Source organism: Petromyzon marinus, chromosome 1 (assembly GCF_048934315.1).
Source record: "Petromyzon marinus isolate PM22_M1 ecotype Great Lakes invasive population chromosome 1, UKy_Petmar_22M1.pri1.0, whole genome shotgun sequence".
Taxonomy (NCBI): domain Eukaryota; kingdom Metazoa; phylum Chordata; class Hyperoartia; order Petromyzontiformes; family Petromyzontidae; genus Petromyzon; species Petromyzon marinus.
Genome location: NC_133667.1, coordinates 4,802,799 through 4,824,516, shown reverse-complemented (window position 1 = coordinate 4,824,516; position 21,718 = coordinate 4,802,799). Strand labels below are relative to the sequence as shown.

Below are 21,718 nucleotides of genomic sequence, written 5' to 3'. Positions count from 1 at the left end.
AAGCGGCCAGCTACAAACGGCACTATCAAATCTGCAATAGGTACTCTTTGGTTCTTTCGGTAAAGTCACGTCGTAGGTATACAATAAAATAAATCACGAAAGCTTCAAATCAAGATTGCAATAGGTAATCGTTAACAAGACGTGCGTTGTATTGAGCGGGGCTATGATGAGAACTTGAGAACTTGGGAACAGGGACAGGCCGAGCCCTCGACACGCGAGGAGGAACCGACGGGTGGAGTTCGCGAGATCGGTGATCGCGGTCGTAGCGAGAGAAGAGGAGGCAGGAGAGAAGAGTGACTTTGAGTGAATCGGTGAGAGCTGGATCATCAAACAACCCGGCTGCTGCTGCTGTACGTTGATCTCCATCGCGTGCAGCGAGCTGCGTGCTCCACGCCGGATGCGCCTTGCCACGCTCATTCCGCTATGTAACACAATTTTTGTTCCTGAGTGCTAAGTGTTATTTTTAAATTAATTATGCCTAAAACGTATAGAAAATGGCTATTATTCCCCACAAACTTTGCTTTTGTGACCAGGACTTTATGTGAACGTAAGACACAAATGCAATCCACGTTTTCTCATTGAAAATAGGTACATTTATAAATATCACTGTCCTGGTCACAAAAGCAAAGTTTATGGGGAATAATAGCCATTTACTGTACTTTTGAGGCATAACCAACTAGGAAATAACACTTACTACCCAGGAACAAAACTTTGTGTTTGTTACACAGTATTATTAATGTAGTGGATTATTAAATTTGCTCTTGCGTACTGGTCACAAAAGCAAAGTTTGTGGGGAATAATAGCCATTTACTGTACTTTTGAGGCATAAGCAATTAGGAAATAACACTTACTACCCAGGAATATTTTTTTCTTTGTTACACAGTGTTCTCATTCCTGCGGCAGTGCGCTCAGAGGCGGCGTTGCTCGAGTTCCGCGCGTGACTCTGGGGCCCCGTGTGGCCGCGCCGCGCTCTGCTGCTGGGGAGCGCTCTCGCCTAAAACAACGAAAGCTCCCCGTTTCGCATTCCGTTACTTTCGGCTTTCGGGTGAGGCTGGGATTTCCTCTGAGCGCATCGCGCAGCTCCGCTGCTGGCAGTAGCGCGCGGGCCGTCATCGTGCCACCAGCTGGTGTCACCTGTAGGTGTTGCTGGCACCCGTCCAGCACCACCGGACTTGCCACCCGCCCCATGCGCCACCCACACGCGCATCCAGCAGCCGCCTGCACCACACGCCCTGTCCGTCTCGTACCCATCCATCTCTCACTCACAACGTCTTGACGCCCCCTCTCTCTTGACCCATGAGCTAACGAGCAGGATGATATTATGATTATGTAGGACATGGATCAGAAATTATACACCGTGACGACGTAAGGTTACAGAGGGGCACACAGAGACAAAACTCCCAAGGTTATCGAGAATGTGCTGTTAACAGCACCACACACGGTCGCCTTTGTCCTCCTACTTATAGTGTTTACACATCTGCGACCATGTCATCCATGGTAGGGAATCGAACCCAGCCCCACCAGCACCCCGTGTACGCTGCCCCGCTGAGTCATATCAAGTGACGTCAAGAGACCACGCCCCCGCTAGACGTAGTATAAATACTCCTGGCTGTGGCCCCGCTCACTGAGAGACAGCAGCGTGGTCTTGCTGTGTGCCGTACAGACGCGCGCTTGCGAGGTGCTGGTCAGCAGAGGCAGCAGGGACACGAATCGTGTTTTACTTTTTAGAGTTAACCTCCAGCGCTGCCTGATATGGTCGCACAGCGTGTGATGGAGGTGGTGGTGGCGGCGGTGGTGTTGGTGGCCGTCAAAGCTGCATCTGGTAAGATGTTCCAACGCGTCACCATCCAACTACAAAGTCATTCTCGCTGCCAGCTCTCTATCCCTGCTCTGATGACGGCAGCCGTAGGTTTGCCACCTGTACATTACTAGTATGGACCATACTTACAGTGAGGGAAAAAAGTATTTGATCCCCTACTGATTTTGTACGTTTGCCCACTGACAAAGAAATGATCAATTCTAGATTTAAAGCTTTCGTGACTGCTAGGATCCATACTCTTTGGTTCTATTGGGTAAAGCCACGTAGGTGAAACACGGCAAAACGAATTCTTCTGCCGTGGCTGATCACTGTTACAATGCTGTGGGGGATCACGATATAATTTTCTCTGATACCAAGGTTCTTTGCAAACCCACGGGCTTTTATCAGAGATTTGTTCATGAAGCAATTCAGATCTACAAACACAGACACAATTTCAACCGAGAGGATGGTTTCAAATTAAGCAACCATTGGAAAGATGTGCTAAATCGAACTAAACATTAAACTAATGTCAATGGTACAGTATATTTTTTCAAGTAGTGGTACCCCAAACTTTCGCAGCACTTATAAATTCCCCCTTTTCACACCATCAATAGGTAAACTCCCCCTCCCCCCTTCCCCCCCCGCACCAAACTGCAAGTCCACCGGCACGTACACCACCTCTTTCCTAAAATCCGCCAATCAAATGCTAATTTTTATGCTAATTTCTTTGTCAGAACACCTTGTTTGTTCGCACACAGGTCTGATGTCTGAGCGTGGTTGTGTTTCGCTAAATTCTGTTTGATGAGTACTAGGTGCCTCGGTGAATGTATATGCTCTAACTTTAACATAGCTATTTCTGTGACCAGTTACAAGCTAATCACTCAGCTATTTCAATGCTAAATTCGATGCTAATTCCTTTGTCAAGGGGTACCTCTGCGGATGTGTATACTTTAACTTAGCTATTTCAATGAGCCATTTCAATGCTAAATTATATGCTAATTCCTTTGTCAAGGCGCTTGGTGTTTTTCTTCTCACACAGCTTAAAGGTCGTGATCTAAGCGTGGCTTCTTCCACTCCAGCGCTGTCCTCCAGACAGTCTCGTCCCTTCACCTGATGAAGGCCGCTTGTGTTGTGGCCGAAACGTCGTGATTTTTTGTTATTTTATTTTCACCTACGTGGCTTTACCCAATAGAACCAAAGAGTAAAGAAATGATCAGTCTATAATTTTAATGGTAGGTTTATTTGAACAGTGAGAGACAGAATAACAACAAAAAACAGAAAAACACATGTCAAAAATGTTATAAATTGATTGGCATTTTAATGAGGGAAATAAGTATTTGACCCCTCTGCAAAACATAACTTAGTACTTGGTGGCAAAACCCTTGTTGGCAATCACAGAGGTCAGACGTTTCTTGTAGTTGGCCACCAGGTTTGCACACATCTCAGGAGGGATTTTGTCCCACTCCTTTTTCCAGATCTTCTCCAAGTCATTAAGGTTTCGAGGCTGACGTTTGGCAACTCAAACCTTCAGCTCCCTCCACAGATTTTCTATGGGATTAAGGTTTGGAGTAGCGGGTAGTTTGTGATAAACTACCTCAGGGTGTGACGACCCTGCCTTATGCGAGTCCCAGGCACAGCTGGCCCGGCTGTCAGTACCTGGTAAGGGCCCCTCCCAGGGTTACGCAGTTTTCTCACTGCCTTGTGAGTGTCTCGGGAGAGTCAATGGCTAAGGGAGTAAACCCTGACAGATAATCAGGAGTGGGGCCCCTCAGGCGGTTTTGTGACACACTGCGGCACATTCCCGGCAGCCCCTGCAGCCAAACTGGTACCAAACGTCGTGCGTGGTACTCCTTTGGACATCACCAGCAAGGCCGAGGGAGGGATCCTGACGCATTGGCAACCCAGGATTTCCAGAATAACCTGCCCGGGCTTTGCGCTTATAAGAGGTGCAAAAATGGGGAGAGGACACTCCTTGGCCACCTAATCGTGGCCAAGAAACACAGCAGCAGTCACGGGTTATAAGCTCATTTTAGATTGGCGTAAAAAATGGGCGCCACAGGTTGCCATCGTCGGTGGGAGGGGTCATTGCACCCCAATTGATAGCTACCGCCCGCCTCAAGCTGGGCAGCCCCCGGCTAATAATGTGCTTTCCCGCCACGGCTCACCTGCTCCAATGGGTGCTTGGAGCTTATGGTTCATCACCAGACAAGTGGGCTGCAAAACCTGCACCAGACAAAACAAAACGAAAGAAGGTTCCAGCCTTTCATTTTGCAAGCTGGAATGTACGCACAATGTGTTCTGGACTCTCCGAAGATCTATTGCAGATTGAGGACATCCGCAAGACTGGAGTTATCGACAGGGAGTTGGCGAGACTCCATGTCGATATTGCAGCACTGCAGGAGACCCGGCTTGCTGGCAGTGGCTCACTACGAGAGAGTGACTACACTTTCTACTGGCAAGGAAAATAGAACGAACCAAGGCAACACGGTGTTGGGTTCGCCGTCAAAAACACACTCCTTGGCATGATAGAACCACCGACTGCAGGCTCCGAGCGGATTCTACTCATGAGATTGCTCACTGCTTCTGGCCATGTAAACATCCTGAGTGTATATGCCCCAACACTCTACTCACCTCCGGAGATTCATGACCAATTCGATGAAGAGCTTCACAATATTATTCGCAAAATCCCCAGCTCTGAGCACATGTTTCTGTTGGGAGACTTCAATGCAAGGGTTGGGGCTGACCACGACGCGTGGCCCGCATGCCTTGGCTATCATGGCATTGGAAAGATGAATGCCAGTGGCCAAAGACTACTGGAGCTTTGTTCATATCACAATCTCTGTATCACAAACTCATTCTTTCTCACAAAACCATGCCATAAAGTATCATGGAGACATCCAAGGTCTCTTAATTGGCACCAACTGGACCTCGTCATCACCCGACGAGCCCTCCTCAACTCGGTACTCATCACACACAGCTACCACAGTGCAGTCTGTGACACCGATCACTCGCTGGGATCCAGCACGGTCAGACTACGCCCCAAAAAAATACACGGACTCAAACAAAAGCGCTACCTACACATCAACTCTGCCAAGACATCCCTCCCAGAGCTCACTCAATTATTCCAACACAGCCTTGAGCAGTCCTTACACGACACACCAGATGGAAGCGTGGAGACAAAGTGGGCATACATCAGAGACGCCATCTTTAATGCACCCATCAATACCTTCGGCAAGCAGACAAGGGGAAACAGGCTGGTTTGAGGAACACCTGGCTATATTGGAACCCATCCTCCAAGCCAAACGCATGGCGCTCCTGAAGTACAAGCAAGTCCCAACTACAGAATCATTAAGGGCTCTGAAAGCTGCTCGCAGTGCAGCTCAAACGACCGCCAGACGCTGCGCAAACAACTACTGGGTGAATCTCAGTAGTAGGATCCAACTCGCCTCTGACACTGGCAATATCCGTGCCATGTATGAAGGCATCAAGACAGCCTTTGGTTCAAACATCAGGAGGACTGCCCCCCTTAAATTTAGCACAGGGGCCATCATCACTGATAAACAAGAGCAAATGGCCAGGTGGGTAGAACACTACTCAGAGCTCTACTCACGAGACAACGGTGTGTCAGAAGCTGCCCTTGCTGCTGTAAAGCCCCTACCAACGATACACGAACTGGACAATGTTCCAACCTTGAAGGAACTTGACAACGCCATCAACTCACTAGCCAACGGCAAGTCACCGGGACAGGACGGCATCACACCTGAGGTACTGAAATGTGCAAAAGCCGCTGTCCTCACAAAACTCCATGAACTTCTCTACCAGTGCTGGGAAGAAGGAGCAGTGCCTCAAGACATGAGAGACTCCAACATCATCACCCTATATAAAAACAAGGGTGACCGTGGGGACTACAATAACTACCGCGGCATCTCCCTGCTGAGCATTGTGGGGAAAACCTTTGCCCGTGTGGCCCTCAGCAGGTTACAGATACTAGCTGAGAGGACGTATCCTGAGGCTCAGTGTGGCTTCAGAGCAGGAAGGTCTACAATTGACATGCTCTTCTCCTTGCGTCAGCTACAGGAGAAATGTCGAGAACAGAGAATGCCCCTGTACTTGGCATTCATTGATCTTACAAAAGCCTTTGACCTCATCAGTAGGGGATGCCTTTTCAAACTCCTCAAAGTGATCGGCTGTCCACCGAAGCTGCTGGCAGTCATCTCCTCTTTCCATGACAACATCAAAGGAACAATACAGCACAGCGGCACCACCTCAGAGGAATTCCCCATACTCAGCGGTGTAAAGCAGGGGTGCGTGCTTGCCCCAACACTATTTGGCATCTTTTTCTCACTTAAGCTCACACATGCCTTTGGGACAGCAGAAGAGGGAGTCTTTCTTCATACAAGATCTGATGGCAAACTCTTCAACCTTGGCCGTCTCAGATCCAAAACCAAAGTCCTCATCAGAGAACTCCTATTCGCTGATGATGCTGCGCTGACAGCTCACACAGAACAAGGTTTGCAGACACTCATCGACCACCTTGCCAATGCCTGCAACAACTTTGGCCTGACAATCAGTCTGAAAAAGACCAATGTCATGGGCCAGGATGTCAGAGACACCCCTTCCATAAACATTGGCAGCCACACCCTGGAAGTCGTTCAGGACTTCACCTACTTGGGTTCTACCATCACCTACAATTTGTCCCTTGTCACAGAGATTGACAAGCGCATTGGGAAGGCGTCAACAGCTATGTTCAGGTTGACTAAAAGAGTGTGGGAGAACAAATCCCTAACGCTCAACACCAAAGTACAAGTGTACCGGGCCTGCGTCCTTAGCACCCTCTTCTATGGGTCTGAGTCCTGGACAACATACGCCCATCAAGAACATCGACTAAACACATTCCACCTCCGATGTCTCAGGCGCATCCTCGATATCAGATAGCAAGATCGCATTCCCAACACCTCAGTTCTCAACTTGGCCAACATTCCCAGCATGTACTCTCTACTCAGTCATAGGCGCCTGAGATGGCTTGGACACGTGCGCCACATGCAGGATGGCAGAATACCCAAGGATATTTTCTACGACGAGCTGGCATCAGGCACACGGGTCACTGGTCGCCCGGTCCTGCGCTTCAAAGATGTCTGTAAACGGAACATGACGAGCTGCGACATCAACTCAAATGACTGGGAGAAAACAGCCGGCGACCGACTCAGCTGGCAGCAGGCTGTAAAAACAGGCCTCAGGAGAGGCGAGGAGAAAAGACACACTGCTTGGCCGACCAAGAGGGAGCGACGTAAAGAAAAAGCAACAAACACCTCTGGAGCTGCCACCGCATTCACTTCAAATTGCTGTGGCAAGGATTGTCACTCGAGGATTGGCCTACTAAGTCATTCTAGGTGCTGCAAAACCTACAGCTGACCTCGTAAGGCGCAAAAAATAATTATCTCTCGAGACACAAAGGCCTATGCATGTAAGGTCTAGAGACTGGCTAGGCCACCCCAGGACCTTAATGTGCTTCTTCTTGAGCCACTCCTTTGTTGCCTTGGGCGTGTGTTTTGGGTCATTGTCATGCTGGAATACCCATCCACGACCCATTTTCAATGCCCTGGCTGAGGGAAGGAGGTTCTCACCCAAGATTTGACGGTATATGGCCCCATCCATCGTCCCTTTGATGCGGTGAAGTTGTCCTGTCCCCTTAGCAGAAAAACACCCCCAAAGCATAATGTTTCCACCTCCATGTTTGACGGTGGGGATGGTGTTGTTGGGGTCATAGGCAGCATTCCTCCTCCTCCAAACACGGCGAGTTGAGTTGATGCCAAAGAGCTCCATTTTGGTCTCATCTGACCACAACACTTTCACCCAGTTGTCCTCTGAATCATTCAGATGTTCATTGGCAAACTTCAGACGGGCATGTATATGTGCTTTCTTGAGCAGGGAGACCTTGCGGGCGCAGCAGGATATCAGTCCTTCACGGCGTAGTGTGTTACCAATTGTTTTCTTGGTGACTATGGTCCCAGCTGCCTTTAGATCATTGACAAGATCCTCCCGTGTAGTTCTGGGCTGATTCCTCACCGTTCTCATGATCATTGCAACTCCACGAGGTGAGATCTTGCATGGAGCCCCAGGCCGAAGGAGACTGACAGTTATTTTGTGTTTCTTCCATTTGCGAATAATTGCACCAACTGTTGTCACCTTCTCACCAAGCTGCTTAGCAATGGTCTTGTAGCCCATTCCAGCCTTGTGTAGGTCTACAATCTTGTCCTTGACATCATTGGAGAGCTCTTTGGTCTTGGCTATGGTGGAGAGTTTGGTATCTGATTGATTGCTTCTGTGGACAGGTGTCTTTTATACAGGTAACAATCTGAGATTAGGAGCACTCCCTTTAAGAGTGTGCTACTAATCTAAGCTCTATGAGTGTGCTCCTAATCTCGGCTCGTTACCTGTATAAAAGACACCTGGGAGCCAGAAATCTGTCTGATTGAGAGGTGGTCAAATACTTATTTCCCTCATTAAAATGCAAATCAATTTATAAAATTTTTGACATGCGTTTTTCCGGATTTTTTTGGTTGTTATTCTGTCTCTCACTGTTCAAATAAACCCACCATTAAAATTATAGACTGATCATTTCTTTGTCAGTGGGCAAACGTACAAAATCAGCAGGGGATCAAATACTTTTTTCCCTCACTGTATATTCAGATGCAATGTCCGCCACTCCTCGGCAGTGGTTTGACTCTGAAAGGGCTTTGCGTTATTCGGCGCCGTTGTTCCCAGCGCACGTGTTGCGGGATACACTTCGGACGTGCAGCGCAGCGCTGGCGTCCGTGCTCAGTGGAATTTTCCATACGCTGCTGTTGGGCAGTGCCAATGAGCGATGTGCCGTAGTGCCGGAGCACCGGCACCAACGATAACGCAGTCCCGCACCTGGCAGACCTCGAGCCAGCACTGCCATTGCCTGAACCCGGAGCCTCCTCGACGTCGAGAGGGGCCGGGGTGCAGTGTGGGCCTTAGAGACGCACACGAGGGGACGTGGGGAGACAGACGCAGACAGACGCGGCGAGGGACGCGCGCGCAGAGACACGGAGGCATGAAGAGTGGCAGACACCGACAATGATCTTGAGATGTAGAGACACACAGGGACGTGGAGACACGAGCGGAGACGTGGAGACGTGCAGTCAGAAAACCAGAGCAGGTGCAGACACCGAGATTGAGATAGGAAGATAAAGACACGGAGACACACAGAGACACCCAGATATAGAGACACACAGACTCATGGAGACATGCGGAGAGACAGACACGCAGTCATAAATATCAGACGAGGTGCAGAGATAGACACGTGGGCACACAGACATAAAGAAGACTATGTAACACAATTTTTGTTACTGAGTAGTTAGTGTTATTTCGTAATTGCTTATGACTAAAAGTATAGAAAATGGTTATTATTCCCCACAAACTTTGCTTTTGTGACCAGGACAGTGATATTTAGAAATGTACTTATTTTCAATGAGAAAACAGGCGAATTTGTGTCTGCATTTTTACCCTTTACATCGCTCTACTCTACTAACACGGGTCACGCACAACAACAACACAAACGAGAGAAGAAGAGAACTCGAATGAGCCGTGGCGCGGTACTGAATCCCAGTGGGCGATGGGACGGGTGGGATAGAGAGAGGGGTGGGTGGTGTTGTTGCTGCGTGTGCGCCACTGCCAGCGCAGTGCCCCTGTGTGCCGTGCGTCTCACGCAGTCCGTGCCCTGCTGCCCTCGTCTTGCAGAGCCCTCGGACGAAGAGATCGTGAACAAGTGCGGCTTTTCTCTCCAGGCGATCCACGGTGAGTACCGGCCTATTGAGAGTGAGTACCAGCTCCTGTGAGTACCGGCTCCTGTGAGTACCGCCTCTTCAGAGTGATTTTTCAGTTTATTTATTTGGTATAGCCCTGTGAGCCATTCGACTCTTGAATCGGGTGCAACCACAACAAAAAAACACGAACAAGAAAACATCTTAAAGTGACTATGTGACTGTGCAAACAGAAAATCCATGAAAAAAACAGCAAAATATTCCTGAAAAAGCACCGTACACCAACGCTGTGTGCAAAAAATCCCAGTGGGATGCAAGTCAAACAACAACAACAACCACAAGAAAACTTCAATTAAGGCCATCAGTCTAACTCCGTACTACAACAAAACAAACATGTCCAAACCAAAAAACTTTTCGAAATCACCAAAAAATAAAGCCATAATTGCAATGTAACAGTGATCATAGGGACTGTGACCGAATTTTTAACAATAAACTACATAAATAACATGTAACACCAAACCCTAGAGTCATAGCTGGCTGCATGAGTTACTCCACAACAACAGAAGCATCGGTCGGAGTATCAAATTTTTCAATGCACCTTTAAGATCAGCAGGCTAAATCAAAATACAGATAATACTTTGCAGCGTTATCCGGAGCGAAACATTTGATTTGATTTTATGCCAATGAATACCAGTGGCAGCTAGGGGTGTACAACTCCTCTAGAGCAGTTTTGAGTGAAGATCTCATTGGTAGCGATTCAAGTTGCAGTTTATTGGGAATAGCATTCCAGACCCTGGGGGCATCAATAGCAAAGGCCCTTCCTCCAGTTTTTGTACGGCAATAGGGAATGTGAAGCTGGTAAATGAGCGAAGGCCTGAGGTCAAATTTGTTCTTTGAAACAGAGAGGAGATCCAGCAGGTAGTCTGCGGATTTTTTTGGAAGTACATCGTGAATAATAAGATCTGGTGCACAAGCCGTCGAACATTAAGAGATGTTAAGTTTGACCCAATGTAGAGATCACAGTGGTGAGTCCTATATGGGCAGTTCAATGTAAATCTTAAGGCCGAGTGATAGATGGAATCAAGCTTCTTCAGTACAGTACTTGGGGCTGATTTATACACGATGTCACAGTAATCAAGTAGAGGCAGTATGGTAGCTTTTATCAATTCCAAACGGAGCATTGGGGGGAAGCAGTGCTTGTGTCGATACAGAAAACCAATTTTTATTTTTGTCTTTTTACCAATATAATCAATGTGATCTTCAAAATTCAGTTTTGAATCCAGGATGACCCCAATAAACTTATAGATCTTGACTTGCTCTATTTGATCATTATTTAAGGAATGTAATTGGGGAAAATAACTTCCTGCTTTAGTCCTGGTGAGAAGCATAGCACCTTGGTTTTGGAGGTATTCAGGACTAGTTTAAGAGCAACTAGCTGATGTTGTAGTTTGTTGAAATCACCCTGGAGCTTAGCAATCACGTCATCTGGAGAGCGGCCAGCAGTAATCAGTATCATATCATCTGCAAAAGATTTACCCTGGAATGATCCAGGTCAGTGCCCAAGTCATTGACATAAAGAGAGAACAAAAGGGGGCTGAGGATGGAACCCTGTCGAACCCCTTTTGTTATCTTAACACTGTTTGACCTCCAACCATCTGTGAATACAGTTGGGGTGTGAGAAAAGAGGTAATTTTGTAACCATTTTACTTCGTTTTCGGAAAAACCGAGGCAACTTAGTTTACAAAGCAGGGTGTTGTGGTCTACTGTATCAAAAGCTTTGGACAGGTTAAGAAAAAGACAGGCACAGTACTGATTATTATCAAGGCTACTGTAATTGTGATTAAGAGATGCTAATGCAGCAGATGTGGTGCTGTATTTTTTCAGAACCCAGATTTTTTAGATGTAGTAGATTGTTGGTGGACAGGAAACTGCTAATTTGGTAGTTCAATAATTTTTCAAAAATTTTCATCAACAGGGTTAGTTATTTGGATCATCTTTAGGGCCTCCTTTGTGAAGTAGATGGACTTAAGAATGTTTCCATTCTAGAGGAACTGATGCTTCTTTGATGGACAGGTTGAAAATATGGGCTATAGGTTTGTATATTAGGTGACCAACAGTTAATAGAGCAAAGACGGGAATACTATCTGCTCTGGTAGAGGAGGACCCTTTGAGGTAGGACAGTTGTTTCAGAACATTACTTTCGTGGTTTGGCTGGAAACTAAATTCGTTTAATGTTTGGACAGGGGTGTAGGAACTTGCATGAGCAGGGGTGACTACCTTTAGAGCCTCGGTCAAGCCGAAAAAGGTTGTAGTTGTCAATCGTAATCTGCAAGTCATTGACGGCAGGAGTGAGAAATGTTTCTGTTAGGCAAAAAATGTCCGAGTCAAGATTTTCCACTTCTAGTTTTAGTTGACTTAATTTAATCACAAGTCCTCTGATGTTGATATGTAGAACACCAACACCTTTCCTGCCAGAAAAATATACAGAATTATACGAGTTCTTTACATTTGGGCCAGGATGAAACTCAATACCACCCAGAAATAAGAAAAGTAGAATTAATAGTTTGCACAAGTATTTTCTGTGAAAGGATGAAGAGCGGCGAACCTTGGACGAATAGCAGTAGCTCGCAGATGGTGTTATTTTTAAGAGCAGAATGAAGTTTGGAAGGAGTGCTGGTGAAGTAATGGGACAAAGATAGGGTTTAAAAGGATACAATGATGGAGTGTAGAAGTGTCTATAAGCTGTTTCAGTTGCTGGTGTAGTGGCAAATCGAGCAACAAGTATGGACGCAAAGTAACGAGGGTAACCGTTTGTAGAGTTGAGTGTGGCACTAGATATGGCCGAGAGGGACAGCAGTAGGATACAAAGCAAGAGAATTGCCATCTCTAAAATATCCGGGGTACACACAGATTAACACACAAGCGGAAAATAAAAAAAATATATATACTTGTAGGCCGAGCACGAGAAAACGTCTTGCCGCACTCATCACACATGCATGGCTTCTCACCCATGTGCTAGGATTGAACAGTCCCCCCCCCTCAGACAGGGACAGCAGATTCTTGGCTGTAGTGTGCTCGGCTGAACCGCTTGCACCGCCTCCTTTCCCCGCCGCAGGATGGTGCTCGAGCTAGCCCTCCTTGAGCTCAGCCCACTACTGGAATGTCGTTTCTTAGCACCTTGTGTCTCTGCTGTCCGACCAGACGGCCCCACTGAAGCCCACACAGGGGACTCTTCATTTACGACACTTGGCCGTCTTGACGATCTCTGTGAATTTTTCCAGGATGGAGCACCTTGACAGGAACACAGCTTGGGGTCCGTGGCAATGTTGCCTTGGCAGGAACACAGCTTGGGGTCCGTCGCAATGTTGTCTTGGCAGTAACACAACTTGGGGTCTGTAGCAATGTTGCCTTGGCAGGAACACAGCTTGGGGTCCGTGGCAATGTTGCCTTGGCAGGAACACAGCTTGGGGTCCGACAATGTTGTCTTGGCAGTAACACAGCTTGGGGTCCGTGGCAATGTTGCTTTGGCAGGAACACAGCTTGGGGTCCGTGGCAATGTTGCCTTGCACGATTAACTAGGCCTCACTCAGGCTGCGCCAGGTGCACGATTTACTAGGTTTGACTCAGGCTGTGTCATGTGCAGTATTACCTAGGCCTCACTCAGGCTGCGCCAGGTGCATAATTGACTAGGCCTCACGCTGCTCCAGGTGCACGATTAGCTAGGCTTCACTCAGGCTGCGCCAGGTACATGATTTAGCTAGGCCTCACTCAGGCTGCGCCATGTGCACTGTTAACTAGGCCTCACTCAGGCTGCGCTAGGTGCATGATTAACTTGGCCTTATGCTGCTCCAGGTGCATGATTTAGCTAGGCCTCACTCAGGCTGCGCCATGTGCACGATTAGCTAGGCCTCACTGAGGCTGCGCCAGGTGCATGATTTAGCTAGGCCTCACTCAGGCTGCGCCATGTGCACGATTAACTATGCCTCACTTAGGCTGCACCAGGTGCACGATTAACTATGCCTCACTCAGGCTGCGCCAGGTGCACGATTTACTAGGCCTCACTCAGGCTGTGTCATGTGCAGTATTACCTAGGCCTAACTCAGGCTGCGCCAGGTGTCATGTGCAGTATTACCTAGGCCTAACTCAGGCTGCGCGAGGTGCATGATTTAGCTAGGCCTCACTCAGGCTACGCCATGTGCACGATTAGCTAGGCCTCACTCAGGCTGCACTAGGTGCATGATTTGGCTAGGCCTCACTCAGGCTGCGCCAAGTGCACGATTAGCTAGGCCTCACTCAGGCTGCGCCAGGTGCATGATTTAGCTAGGCCTCACTCAGGCTGTGGCATGTGCACGATTAACTATGCCTCACTTAGGCTGCACCAGGTGCACGATTAACTGTGCCTCGCTCAGGCTGCACCAGGTGCACGATTAACTAGGCCTCACTCAGGCTGTGCCACGTGCGCGATTAACTAGGCCTCACTCAGGCTGCGCCCGGTACACACACGAGTGTACATCACTACACTATCACACACACACAGAGTGTACATCACTACACTATCACACACACACGAGTGTACATCACTGTTTGAACGCAGAAGTCCCTCTCGTCACGGCCATGAAGCTATGAAGCTGCTGAACTACATTTGCTGGGGGTGGCCTCCAAAATAAAATCCAGAATAGGCGACGTTTCGGGCAATGGCCCTTACAACACACAAGCATTAAAATCACGTCTCACTCTCACACGGCTCACACGGCTCACCCTCACACGGCTCACTCACACACACTCACACACGGCTCACCCTCACACGGCTCACTCACACACACACGCAGCTCACACGCAGCTCATTCTCACTCACATTTTCACACATTCTCACGCACAGTTTACACTCACGCAAAACAACTCACATGCTGCTACACACGCTGCTACACACGTAGACATGGGAGCATGGAAGTACAGGATGACAGTAGATATTGGCTATACTTCTCTCTGCTGTCTGCAACCTTAGGATAAGTAATTATGAACCCCTACATTTGAACCTTATGGCGCACGCTCCGTGTCACCCAGGGCGTGTGCACAGTCCGTGTGGTGGCAGCGGCATTGATGTGTACACGTCGATGTGTATACAGTGGGGAGCGGTAACGTAGTGGTTAACGCATTGTACCACGAACCTGGCTACCTAAGTTCGATACCCGCTCATGGCCATGAACAGTGGCAAATATTTTAACTGGTCCTGGGCCTCCCCTAGGTCGACTCATCCATACAAATAAGTCCACACATCGTGAAGGCATGATATGGTGTTCAATTAAGAGGACACAACATAACTTTTCTGCGTTTACCGTTTGGGTTAATGTGTGTGTACAGACACACATACATACAGACACAGACACACACAACCACACAACAACTCCGTTGTTGGATGGCAACTGCCTCCAACTGCCCAGTAGCGTCCTTCATGAACTTCCTCCAAAGAGTTGTTGGATGGCAACTGCCTCCAATTGCCCAGTAGCGTCCTTCTGCCCAGTAGCGTCCTTCATGAGCTTCTTCCACAGAGGCTGATCTTGACACCGCTGGTACCAGTCATCGGCAATTCCACTCAGCTCCACATCCTCCTGTACCACATCACTGCATCTCTTCTCTAGCCCCTGCTGTGCCCGTTTCGCCCCCTCTATCTGGCCGAACAAAAGCTGTTTAGGCATGCGGTAACTGGGCATGCGAGCTACATGACCCAGCCAACGCAGCCTTGCCTGCTGAAGGAGCTCACCAATGGGACTTTGTCCAGATCTTTCAAAGATTTGTGAGCTCCTCACACAATCCAGCCTGGTTAAACCCAGGATGGGTCATAGGCAGGCCAGCCAAAATGTTTCTAACTGGCGAAGATATTCCATTAGGTGGGTCAACATACATACACACAGACACATATACAACAACAACAACCGCCAATCGCCACTACGTGGCTGTGACGTCGCCACCACGACGCTTGTACCAGGCTATGTGCACCTTGAGGCCATGTGAAGTGTCGAACGCCCACTGGCAGGAGGTCATGGGGCAGACCCTGGTGCCACGGGTTGACTGAATGAGACAACTGGCTGATGCACCACCTGTGCCCCCTACTGTGTCAACTTGCTGTGCTTTAGCCACCTGGCACTCTGCTCGTTGTTGTGAGCGTCGCTCCTCCGCCCTCTGTTGTTGTTGGAGGGCGGCTGCCTCCAACTACCCAGTAGCATCCTTCATGAGCCTCCTCCACAGAGGCCGATCTTGATACCGCTGATACCAGGCATCGGCAAGTCCACTCGGCTCCACATCCTTCTGTACCACATCACTCCATCTCTTCTCTAGCCCATGCTGCGCCCGCTTAGCCCCCTCTATCCGGAAAAACAAAAGCTGTTTGGGCATGCGGTGATTGGGCATGTGGGCTACATGGCCCAGCCAACGCAGCCTTGCCTGCCAGAGGAGCTCACCGATGGGACTTTGTCCAGATCTTTCGAGGATTTGTCAGCTCCTCGCACAATCCAGCCTGGTTAAACCCAGGATTGATCATAGGCATGCCAGCCTAAATGTTTGTAACCTGTGAAGATGTTCCATTAGGGCGTCCACGTTTAGCAAGCATAGAGAAGGGAGGGAATGACTGTGGCCGAGAAGACCCGAAACTTCGTGTGGAGCGACAGACCAGGTAGCTTCCACACAGCGTTACGCAACCGATGAAAAGATAATGCCGCTCAACTGATTCGGAGTGAGACTTCTGCTGTTAAACCGGAGCCCGTCATGAACACACTGCCCAGGTATGGGAAACTCTCCACTCTCTCCACAACTGCCCCATCACCGGTTGGGAGTTGTGGGGGTGGAATGCCCGATGGTACAAAATACCCAGGCAGGTGCTTCGTTTTGGTGGGGCTGATGGTAAGGCCCCATCTCTTAGTGGCACACTCCAGTTTCAGCAGGAGCGCTTCCAACTCCTCCTCTGAGTGAGCCGCAATTACTAGGTCATCAGCATACATAACGTGGTTGACCAAGAGGGAGCCATCCCTTGACCGCACCCGGGCATCGATCAGCCTCCCATTGTATCTGTACCTTGATGGAAATTCCTCCAGTACAGCTACTGAAGGCTTCACGAACTACGTGCTTGAAATAGATGTTAAGTAATGTTGGAGCCAGAGGACATCCCTGTCGCACCACAAGGTGTACAGGGAATGGCTCTGACTCCCGGTCACGTAGTTTTATCCGGTCCTGCTCACCATCATGAAGGTCCTTAATGAGCGTGAGCAGAGGGGCAGCGACTCCGAAAGCATGAAGAACAACCCAGAGTCCAGGCCTACTGATGGTATCATAGGCCTTGACCAGGTCAATAAAGCAGAGATGTAGTTCTTGTTGGAATTCCCTACACCTCTGCTGTAGCAGACGCACAGAAAATATAGCATCTGGTGCAGGACCGCCCTTTCCTGAAACCACATTGGGGCTCCGCAAGCCTCTCCTCAGCGTGCCTGGCAAGGCATTGTTGAATAATCCTTGCCAGGACCTTTCCCGGCACACTGAGGAGTGAGATGCCCCTGTAGTTGTTACAGTTTTTGTGGTCCCGCTTCTTAAAGAGGGGGACCACCAGGGCATCCTTCCAATCCTGCGGAACCCATCCAGTGGCCCAGACTGTTGTTATGATGTCATGTAGGGCAGTCTGTGCACAAATGCCACCCTCTCTCAGCATTTCGCTAGGGAGATCATCTCTGCCTGGTGCCTTTCCTGGTCTCAGCCTCTGGATCGCCCTTAGTACTTCCTCAACAAATGGCACCTCATCCAGCTACTCACAGGGGGTGCCTTCCTCCTCCAATATTTGAGGCACTGCAGCCTCAGCAGGGTCATCCCCACTTTGTCCCATGATGTTTTCCAGCCTCAGTGATTTCCCTCACAGAAATGCTCAGCAAATCTGCAAACCTGTTCCTGGGGGTTGGAGATTGGATCACCGTTCTTTCCCCTAACGATGGTAATAGGTGTGGCGTTGCAGGTTACTTTTTTATGGAGTTAAATAGGGATTTGTGATCATGGGCCATTGAGGCAGACTCCATCTCCTCAGTAACCCGCGACCACCACCCATCCTTGAAGCGCCTCATGGCTCTCCGAACCTCCGAGCGAAGGCTCCTCATTCTCTGACGTAAGATGCTGTAGACGATTAGATTGGGCCTGTCGTTTTTTCTCAACCATCCTGAACACCTCCTCTGTCAGCCAGGGTCTCTGGGGAGGTCTGGACCGCCTACCCAAAGCAGCCATTGCAACTGCATGAGTCACAGTCCTAAACCTCGCCCATTTACCCACGACATCAGGAGGAGTGGGGGACGATGTCAACCCCAGCCACAAGCGATTATGAAAGTCTCGCTTGCAACTTCCATCAGCTAGCTGAGACCAGGCCATCTTAGGTTGGAATGGGGTCCTGGGTGTACACCCACCACCGGAGTGGAAGAATGGCAGGCGCATCTTACAGATGACATGTTGATGGTCAGAGGGCAGATCAGCTCCACTGTTGGTCCTGGTGTCAATGACATGGGCTCGCATCTGCTGGTTTGTCACTATGTAGTCCAGCAGATGTTCTTGCTTGGACCTGGCATGCATCCATGATGTTGTGTGGATGCGCCGATGCTGGAACAGCGTATTGGTAATTACAAGCCCATGGGCTGCACAATAATCTAGCAGCTTCCTACCATTGTTATTGAGCTGATCTGGCCCATGCCTTCCAATCACTACAGACCAGGTGCCAGCATCATGACCAAATTGGGAATTGAAGTCACCCAACAAGATGACTCTATCCCGAGGGGCCACTTTTGCCAGCACCTGTGACAGGAGGTCATAGAAGGCATCTGACTCATCGGGCTTGCCTGCATCCCTCCACGGATGTTCGTCTTCGGTGGGGGCATAAGTAATCACGACCACCACTCCTCGCCTCCGGTTGATGGGGTTTGGCCAGGAGACGTCATAGATGCCCCCAGCACAAGCTTATTAGTTAGATATTTTCGACATGGTTTAGTGGTAATTTATTGAAGGTGGAGGGGTTACCAGCCCCTCGCACTCGTCCAGAGCCCCCATTTAGTCGCTGTGGTGGCTACAAACGCCCAGAGGGGAAAGGCCAATCGGAATTGGCCCTCCCATCACGGCACTGTCCACGACAACGTTGCCTGTCCGGCACCACGAGGAGGTAGGGGGTTGTTTTGCACACACGTACGCACACAGACACACATACACACACAGATACATACACATAGACACACACAGACACGCCACCACCAACAACCACGCGCTCTACCTCCACAGAGCGCACGCGGTCACTGCAGAGCATTCCAGGGCTGTTTCCGAGTGGTTTGCATGCAGAGAAGTCGACCCTTCCCTATCGATGGTTTCTCGCTTGAGTTCGCTGCGATGTCCAGGTTCAGAGTTTTCAGATGCCTAATATTTCACACAAAATCACCATCATCACCATTACCATCAGCAGCTGCCATTGTGTCTCCGTCTCGCCACTGCTGGATGTAACAAGCACTGTCCATGTCGAGGTAGTGGGGCAGCCCTGAGAGTGCCGCCGCACGGCACTGCTGATGGAAGGGCCTCCTTCTCCACAGGCGGCAGCTCGAGAGAGCCGCTCTGGAGAGTGACTGGGTCTGCACTACTCATGGCTCGACCACATCACAACTAGTTCCACTCTTAGACTTGTTGATGATGTTCGTTCTCATATCAGAGCACTGCTCGATAGGCTCCTAACAGCTGACTCATCTTTGGTTATGCTCATTATCCATGCACAACATCCTACGCGTGTGTCCTCATTTGTTTATAATTCATGTAAGTTATGAAACAAAGATAATGACAAAGACAGCTTAATCAAAGTTGAAAAATACACGACGAAGCTTGTAGAGGTACTTGTTGGGACTTGCACTGAGACAGAGGAGCACGTGAACCAGAACGTGCGCCAACTGGAGACATCGCACTGCCTGTTAACAATGTTATGTCGGTCTCTAATGGGGTCACTAGGCAACATACTTTACAGATCTCTTTCTTCTCATGAGACCTACAGACAGTGAACGGCGTGAATGAGATCCACACGGGTAAACGTGTCTCGGGGACTGAACTCACAGGGTGGCCAGTCTCGGATTCTTAAGTTCGAGATTTCTGCCTTGAACCGTGGAGAAACGCCATGTGCACAATCCGTGAAAGCCACTGCAGAGAGGAAGTTAGAGTTCCATGCAATCCAAGAATTTGAACTTCCTCTGTTCGGTCGCTGCCGCGGCCACGGACATTGTCTCTTAGTCATGTTCCGTCAGAGAGTAGCGCTCAACAAATTAAACAAAACACGAAGGCCACAAAGGACATTTAAAACTTGTCAGCTTAGTTATTTAAATATTTAGACAGTCCAACTGCCGGGATGCCATGCCAGAAGATCGAACTGAATGGGCGACCTCCGGACTGTGGGGCCCGTGGGACCGATGATTGTGGGAAACTCGCGACGGTGGCGAAGGCCCCGTGCCGATCGCTTCGGCGGCACCGCAGGCCCCTCAGCTCCCTGGGCCACACCGGCCCCTGGCGCCGGATCTCCTTCCACTGTCAAACACGCGCGGCCTCTGAACCAATGGAACAAACTGCATGGAGCAGCGGAGACTAAACGTCACAAACCTGGCTCAGTTATTCACGGAGTGGTGAAGTAGGATATGTCGTGACGAGTGTGTGTGTCGTGACGCATGTGTGTGTGTGTATGTTGTAAGGTGTATGTGTGTGCATGTGTCTTTGCACATGCAGCGGTTAATGCGTTACACTATGAGCCCGGCGAATCGAGATCGATTCCCGTTCACGGCCACCAACAGTGACGAATATTTTAATCGGTAATGGGCCTCCCCTAGGTCGACTCAGCCTCAAACGAGTACCTGGTACGGTGTGTAAACATCGCCACTATAGAGACAAAGCTGACCAGGCGTGGTGCTAACTTGCCACAAAAGTCTGCTTTGGATAAAAGGGAGATATTTGTCTTTGCACCACGAACCCAGCAGCTAAGATGAGTGGCGAGCGATATCTGCACCAGTCTTGAACCTCCCAAATGTCGACTCTGGCTTAAATGAGTACTCGCTGCAGTGTGCGATCAGCACTGGGCAGCAAAGGTGGCCGGGTGTAGAGGTAGCCACCACACTTTGTGTGCCGTGCCGGCCTTCGTCGGAGCTCACGAACGGCACTCTCCCCAACAGCCTGTTAAGGCGACACCGGGGCCCTTTGTTTTTGTACTTCTCTGTGTCTTTATTTGACTGTGTACGCATTTGTGTGTACATGGCTGTGTTGCACCTGTGTTGTTGTAATATCATAGCACGCACAGAAGTAGTTTTGGTGGTTTCAAAATATCTAGTTGTCTGCTCAGGAAGTGGATTGGTACTTCTGCTGAAATTCATAGAAGTTGAATCTGAATTTTGATAATTCCGCTTCTGCGGCATATGTCGTCAATGTGGTGGCCAAACATCCCCTGTCGAGTATTCCCTCAGATCCCGTCACGTGCTGGCTGCATCGGCCAAATGGTCGCGTGGATTTTTCTCCGGGTCCTCTGGTTTTCCCTCCACATTTATAAACATGCGTTTAAAGTTTTGCCTGATGTATATATACACGTGATAAGTCACTTTGCTGAGCTATCATTTGTGGGCCAGGTCGCTTCTGAAAAGAGCTATACATCTCAGTGGGCATCAGCTGCTAAAATAAAGAAAATAAATTAATGAGTCACGTGGGCAGAGCACTCTGGCGGCGCGCTGCGCGGCAGGCGGCTCTCACGGAGCGGTGGGGACGCCGAGAGCCTCGCAGTAGCGTCATACACCTGGCTCAGGCAATGAGCGTGCTCATTCGTGTTACAATGCATGATACACAAAATATAATACAAAGTGTAATCTACGTATCTGGGAAACTGCGTTGATTTGTGAAGTAGTTTTGCCGTAAGATGCAGGGGCAGGGTTGGAGCGTGACTGCGCTGAATGGGCAGTCGGGGAGTGGCGAATCTCCTCCCTCCCATCAGGGTCGTGATTACATTCAAGAATCGATCTTGTTTTGAAGTTTTCGTCACTGCAGGAACCCCATACTCTTTGGTTCTTTCGGTAAAGTCACGTAGGTAGAAAAATAAAGAATAAATTATGACGTTTCA

The 21,718-nt window shown here is 49.2% G+C and overlaps 1 protein-coding gene across 2 annotated transcripts in view; it reads left to right on the top strand.

The window, feature by feature from the left end:
* The first annotated feature begins 638 nt into the window (after positions 1-638).
* Positions 639-21,718, top strand: part of LOC142906351 (uncharacterized) — a 34,446-nt gene continuing 13,366 nt past the window's right edge. Inside the window, exons 1-2 of one of the 2 annotated variants that reach the window (XM_076054057.1) lie at positions 639-1,822; positions 9,563-9,619. In XM_076054057.1, coding sequence (XP_075910172.1) covers positions 1,753-1,822; positions 9,563-9,619 — 127 coding nt within the window. In that variant the 5' untranslated portion in view covers positions 639-1,752. Of the gene's footprint in view, positions 1,823-3,113; positions 9,620-21,718 lie in introns of those variants that run through there. The other variant, XM_076054018.1, reaches the window with a different exon arrangement.